Source organism: Gavialis gangeticus, unplaced genomic scaffold (assembly GCF_001723915.1).
Source record: "Gavialis gangeticus isolate Ggan-Ray unplaced genomic scaffold, GavGan_comp1, whole genome shotgun sequence".
Lineage (NCBI taxonomy): Eukaryota > Metazoa > Chordata > Crocodylia > Gavialidae > Gavialis > Gavialis gangeticus.
In genome coordinates, this window is record NW_017728982.1 from 1,553,636 (window position 1) to 1,560,272 (window position 6,637).

At 59.6% G+C, this 6,637-nt stretch overlaps 1 protein-coding gene across 1 annotated transcript; it reads right to left on the minus strand.

Annotated features, from left to right (window-relative positions):
* Positions 1-4: 4 nt before the first annotated feature.
* On the minus strand, positions 5-4,312 carry LOC109293710. The gene is made up of 7 exons (XM_019511785.1): positions 4,238-4,312; positions 3,771-3,921; positions 2,921-3,143; positions 2,666-2,804; positions 2,134-2,319; positions 1,762-1,904; positions 5-1,675 (listed from the first exon to the last, which is right to left on the minus strand). Exons 1-7 carry the CDS (start codon positions 4,310-4,312, stop codon positions 1,576-1,578), a joined length of 1,017 nt encoding a protein of 338 aa, XP_019367330.1. The 3' UTR covers positions 5-1,575.
* Between the last annotated feature and the right edge of the window lie 2,325 nt (positions 4,313-6,637).

The following is a 6,637-nucleotide window of genomic DNA, read 5'->3' on the forward strand; positions in this document are numbered from 1 at the left end:
CTTCTTTTTTTTTTAAATCCACAAGAGAAAATGGGTGAAAAATAGCCAAGCTGCAGGCAGCTGGAGGAAGGCTTGGACCTGATTTTTTGTTTTTTTTTCTAGCATCTGCCATCACAGAGTCTGCAATTAGTGCAGCTGAACAAATTGTGCTTCACTAACACCTTTCAAAGTCTGCTGGAACTCGCCTGGGCTGCAGGCAGGCACTTGCTGGACCCCAGCTGCTGTGACAGTCTCCTGCAGCCACCGGGGAACAGCATTTCAGCCTTGTCGTGTGCTGAGAGGCAGATGCGCACCCCACCTTGCTGTGCATAAGCTGCTGAGCATTTAGGTGGCCAGTGGCTGAGGCCAGGAGGGTGCTGAGCTCCTGGGGGAACGGTGTTTTTGCCTGAGTAATTAAGCTTGGTGACTCTGAGCTGGAGCAGCATGTGGAAGGGCAGGTAAGAGTGCAGTCATGGGGCCCCGTTGTAGCCTGTGGATCAAGGAAAGTGATTGGGAGATGGAGTCTCTCACGCCAAGGCCATAACAGTTGCTAAAACTAACAGAAGCGTTTCCAGCATTGCACTCATGCATGCTGAATGCAGTCTTCCTCTTGTGTTCTCTACTGCCTTCACTCACTTCTGGAGTCCAAGGTGATTGCACCCTCCAGAGGCCTTGCACTAGGCACGGTTGTTCTGGGGACAGGAGGGAGAAGCAGCAGAAGGAAGGGCCTGGTTATACCGCAGATGCTCTGGCTCAGATGCATACCTGTAGTGCGTACTGGCCTGGGGAAAGGTGTGATACCCATTGACACTACCGCCCATAATGTAAGAGTTGGAAACACTTCCAGAGTTTTGAATGGATGCAAGCTGCTGGCTGCTGCCCTCTGAAGATCTAGGTGAATACCCTCATGTTTGTCACCCACTTTTTCCATTCCATTGTGCTGCGCTGCTGCATTCCTCTTACTGCAGCCTTGTAGAAAACTGCTGCCCCTTGGTTGGAGAGCACCGTAGTTTTCTGAGGACCATTCCAACACGACTGCGAAGCATGAGTTGTCTGATACCTGTACACTGCATTAGCTTATTTTTCTGCAACTTATTTTAAAGGTTAAAATGTTAGGCACTAGCAAAGGCACAATTGTTTGTACACCCAAGTTCATTATGTGGAATTTGTACCATAAAACTACTGTGTTTTTACTTCCATGTATTTTCTTTTTAAGATGCTTTTTAGGGTGCATGCAAAGCAACTGCCACTTGTAGCAGTGTCTGTCTCACATTTTAGATGAGGCAATTTTAATATTGTTCAGATACACCAAAAGAAACATCCTCTCCTGCCAACTCATTCCCCCATGGATAGAGCTACCTTGCCAGGAGGTCCGCAAGCCATCTCAGGCTTCAGCTGGGAGAAGGCAGGGCAGCAGCTTGGGGACCAAGTGGCTCACAAGGCATGAGCTTTCATAGGCAGCAGCCTCCTTCACCTGATTCTAGTCTTGTTCCTTGCATCTGATGAAGGAGGCTTCTGCCTGCAACAGCTTATGCCTCCCTGAGCCAGACAGTCTCAGGTGCCGTCCTGCCCTGCTTTCCGCCTGCTGTCCCGCCTCTAGGCTTCAACAGGTGCAAGAGAATTAACCTCTTCTCTTGCCTTGTGCTGTTGCTGAATCAGGTACGTTTGCAGACGACAAACTGGGAGCGGCAGCAGCCTGAAAGAAAGGGAACAAACCCCCTTATCTTGGTGCACAGAGCACTGCCCAGCCCCCTCGACCTCCTGCACAGCCCGGAGCAGCACCTGTACGAGTCCCTGTGGGTGGTGGAGAAGTCCTGGTCTCCCTGTGCCTCCATGGCCTGCTGCTCGGGTTTGCAGCTCTTTGCTTTCTCTGCCCTCTTGGGCAGGTAGGTGCTGTGCGTGGTCGTCTGGCATTCGAACTTGGCCTAGAAATCAAGCGTCAGAGTGGAGTGAGTGGGAGATGTGCAGGGACCATTCTGACGTGTCCCCTGCACCTTACAGAGCAAATGTGAGCTAACTGCAGGCTGGGGAATGCCGTGGGCAATCCACCTGTGTCCTGCGTACCCACTGCTCAGCAAGGTTAGTGCGTGGGAAGGAGAAGAGGGAAGGCACTAGTGATTATTGTAGTGTGACAGCAGGCACCAGGCCTGTTACCAGCGGCCGGACGAAGATGCCATCGTGGGGGTCACCGTGCCTGATTCGGGGCTGTGCTCCCCAGTCTCTGAAGAAGAACTTGTGGGCTGTGGAATCGCTGAACTTGGCGGCGAGGGACTTCAGCACCGTGGCGGGTCGCTGGATGGTCCCAGAGGGCCTGTCCAGCGGCAGAGGTGGGTAGGACAGCTGGGAAGAGACAAGAAGGGCTCCTAAGAAAAGGCCATGAAGCCTGATGGAGGGGCCAGAGCCCAGCGCTGTGCAGCTCCCATGGAGAATCCCTCTTCAGCTTGCAAAGCCTCTGAGCCCACAGGGTAGGGGGGCTGCCCCAGTGATGGTGGGGGGCTCGGGGGGGGGGACTTGCCCAAGGTCCCAGAACAAGTCTGTGTCACAGCTGGGCATTAACCTTGGAGATTCTGGACTCCACTATCCCAGTGCGCTGCCCTTCTGCCATGAGAAGACAACAATGGCAATTCACCTTCCCCAGGGAGCCCCTCGATGCCTGCCAGAGCTGCCCTTTGCCCCCCGCACCCACCTTGGTCACCGTGTCTCCACTGAATTCTCTGCCCTGCTCTCTCCCCAGCTCATCCTTCAGCCTGACGAGGCCAGCGCGAGGGTACCTGCCAGGCTCCCAGCCACAGTAGCTTTCCCTTTGCACTGTCTGGAAGCTGGTGCTGGGGGGAGAAGGCCGCATATAAGGCTCTGTGAGGAGGCTCCTTCCTCCTCGTGCTGGTGTCCCTCCTCCGCAGCTCCCCAAAGGCCCCTGGGCCCACCTGCCCGCCCTGCTCACCTGAGGCTCTGGTTGACAGCCAGGTTGTCCAGAGGGGGCTGGGCAGGCAGGACCCGGGCAGGCAGGGAGACGCGTGCTGGGAAGTCACTCTGGTACCAGGTCATGTACTCCACCTGGGCCGGCTGCCCTGCAGCCTCTGCCCCCTTTGCGGGGTCCCGTGCCTCCCTCCTCTCCAAGGGCACCGAGCAGTAGGTGGACCGATGGGTAGTCATGTCATGAGCACCTGGGGAGGTGGGAGCAAGGCCTGGGGCTTGTGCTTGGCAGGGCTTGGCCCCTTTGCTACCACTTGTGATAGGGTCCCAAGTCAGCACTGGGGTTACACAGTGCACAGGAGGTCTCCAGCTCTTAGACAGGCCCCTGGGGGTGGCCAGGTGGCGAGGGGGAGCTCCATGCTGCTGCAGTGGTTGTGGTGACACCGGGGCTCGGCAGCAGTTTGGCAATGGGGAGAGGCAAGGGATCGAGCACCCCGGCAGCCCTTTTTGGGCTCAGCAAATCTGCCTTCTCCATGGGATGGAGAGGATGGCGCAGGCCTGTGCACCGTGCCCAGCACTGTCACCTGGGAGCAACAGGGCTAGAGGAGAGAGCTCTGCAGTTCGCTGCTGCCCATTGCTTTTGAGGGCCAGGTGTGCGCACAGACCTTTGCTGCATGTGGGCTTGGGGCCAGGCTTGGCAAGGAACTTCTGTCAGGTGGTGGTCTCCAGAGCTGCAGCCCAGTCAGGGCTCAGGAGGAAACGAGGCCCTGGTGTGAGCTTCACCTGCCCGATGGCTTCAGCCCCGTGGCACAAGCATGGGGGCCATGCCCAGGGTGCAGACCCCCGTGCTGGGCTCCGGCAGTGCTGGCAGCAGATACCTGCCAGTGCCGGCAGCTCCCCATAGCGAGTTGGCCACTGCCCCCGTGGGCCTCCGAAGCAGTTCCGCGTGGTGGTGCTGGGTTGGGCAAAGGGGGATGCTCTGTGCTGCATCTGGCTCAGGGGCTGCTGGAGGGCCATCACTGCTGGTGCCTGGGGTGGGAAGTGGAGGCTGTAGAGCATCTGGCTTCGGAAGGGGGGACCGGCACGGCTCTTGCAGAAGACCAGCACTCCAAGCATCGCCTGTGAGCTTGGGATGCTGCAGGGGTTCATCCAGCTGCTCCCGGGTGGATTCCCCCACGTGCTGCCCACTGCTCGGTGCCACCCTGGGCCCCGGAGTTGACATCTAACAGGTCTGCCCGTGGAGGGAGCCCCCCGCCCCTTCCATTCCTGGAACCCAGGGGACAGCCCCAGAGGCTCGGAGCCGTGCCTGGCGGCATCCCAGGGCTCCTGCCAGCCCCTGCCTTACCCACACATGTGGCTTGGTCCTCTTGCCTGGTACTGGGGGCACGAACTCCACTTGCTGGGTGGTGCTGAGGGCCATGCCCAAGGGGTTGGGGTGCAGGGGGATGCGCAGCGGCCTCTTGCTGCTGTGCCGGGGAATGCCTGGGGGGACGGCATGGGGTCAGGCTGGTCAGCGTGGGCAGTGGCTGGCAGCACCAAAGGCAGCCCTGCTTACCTGGCAGGTGCGTGTACGTAGCCTGGTAATGGGACAGCAGGGCCCCCTTCCTGCACCCTGGCTGCTGGCTGGCCCTGCTTCCGGCAGTTCTTGTGGCGCTTGTGTCGGCTGCGTGGAGAGACGGGCGCGATGAGGCTCCAGAGGGAGGCTCCGTACCAGCCAGGCACTGGCGCTGGTGTGCCCTAGTGCAGCTCCCGCTGGCAGTGCCGCCCTGAGATGCCACTGGCTTCTTTGTGAGAAGGGGAGTCAACCTCCATGTGCCCCCCAAGCCCTTGGCTCTGCTGATATGCAGCAAGCCACCCCCTGGGGTGGAAGGGAGGGGAATAAAATGAGGGGCCGAGGGGGGAAAAATCAATGCAGCAGGCTTTGCTTCTAGGCTGGGCGCTTCTGGGGGCACCCTGGAGGCATCAGCTTTCTGGCCCATGAGCCAGGCAGGTTTTCCCTGGTGACAGTCTGATCCCACCCGCACTGAGCGGCATGTGCCCCCGTGGGGCTGGCAGGGCCCAGCGCCCACCTACCCGCAGTCACAGAGCTCGCAGAGGCAGGTGAGCAGAGGGGCCGCCATCTCCGTGGCTCCGGGGTCCCCTCCGTGTCACCTGGCTCCAGGCCCCGTGCAAGGCGAGGGGCTGGGGCTGGGCTTGGTCAGCTCAGGAGCGGTGTGTTGCAGGTTGCTATGGCCTCGGCTCCTTCCTTCCTTCCTTCCTTCCCAGCCCCGGGCTATTTAAATGTGAAAGGCTCTGCAGGGCTCCCAGGCCTGCAGCGTCTGCTTGTCTCGTCCCCTGATGACGGCTACAGGGTAACAGCGCCCGTGCGGGGGGGGGGCACATGCATGGGCCATGCACCATCGTGGCCCTGAGCCCGCAGGCCAGGCCCTGCCCTGTCGCTGGGTCCAGTCCCAGCAGATGCTGCAGCAGTGTCCAGGGCACCCAAGGGCCAGAGGCACGCTCATAGGCCTGTCATGGTGCCAGAGTGGGGTTGAGACCCCAGATCTCCTAGCTGAAGCCCTGCTCTGGTCTGGGAGCTTGGGCAGTGCCAGCACTTGACCTGCTCCCTGCAGCCAGCCAGGGTGGAGGCTTCTGTGTTTTCTAACGCCAGCCGAGGGGCTTGTGGGGCTGCCGTGTCCTGCTGCGGCGCTGCATTGCGGGGGGCTGTGCACGGCTGGCAGGTGAGACGAGGATGGGGCACATGTCCAAGCTGGGCAGGATTAAACCATGCGGCCGTGAGACCCAGGGCAGCACCTGAAACTTCTGCACCCCCATCTGCTTCTGTGGGGGGAGTGAGACCCCCTCACAGCTCCTGCCCTCGGCAGCTGCCTTTACCTGCTGTTGCTTCAGGCTCGGAGGCTGGAGGCCTGGGGGCTGCTAGGCACAGGGGCCCCTGCACTCAGTGCTGGGGCCTGTGCCCCCTTTTCATGGCTCAGCTCGCACTCGGGGACTGAGCAGAGCTAGCCCCTCTGCAGAGGAAGAGCATCTTTTCCTGTAGGGCAGGGAATGCATGTCCCCATGCACTGTGAGCTGAAGTTGGGGCGAGGGCTGGAGCAGGGCAGCCTGGGGCCAGCTGGCAATTACCTGTGCAATTAACAGGCCCATCTGGGCCAGGTGCAGGACGTTATAACAGCAGGAGGGGCCCTGCAAAGGTTTGATGCTGGGTGTGGGATGCTGTAGCTGGGTGGGAAAGCTGCTGGGGTGGGGGACAGAGAGGCTGCTTTACTTGTAGCTCATAGGGCAGTGTCAGGGGCAGGCACCATCTCCCGGGAGAGATTCCCCAGCTGGGGCGTGCAATGTTCCTTCCTGGGCTCTGCTGAGAAGGCCCAGAGATGGGGGCAAGGATGATCAGTCTGGAGATGGATTGGGTTAGGTCTGTCCCATTTAGGAAGCAGATGCTTGAAGGGGGACAGGAGAAAGGTTGGCAAAATACTAAACGATGAAGCGAGACCCCATCGGGATTTATCATTTACTCTCTCGCAGTACAAGTGTTGAGGGCCGCAGCACGAAGCGAGTAGGCGGTCGGTTTAGCGTGAACACGAGGAAGCTCTTTTCCCCCCAGCATCTCATTAAAGGTGGAGCTTGTGGCACTGGATGCGGTGGGAGCTGAGTTTGGACGGATTCCCCAAGGGATCAGACACATGTCAGGAGGGAAGAAGGGGCGTCGGGAGCTATTGAGCGGGGAGTGAAGGGACATCAGACCTGC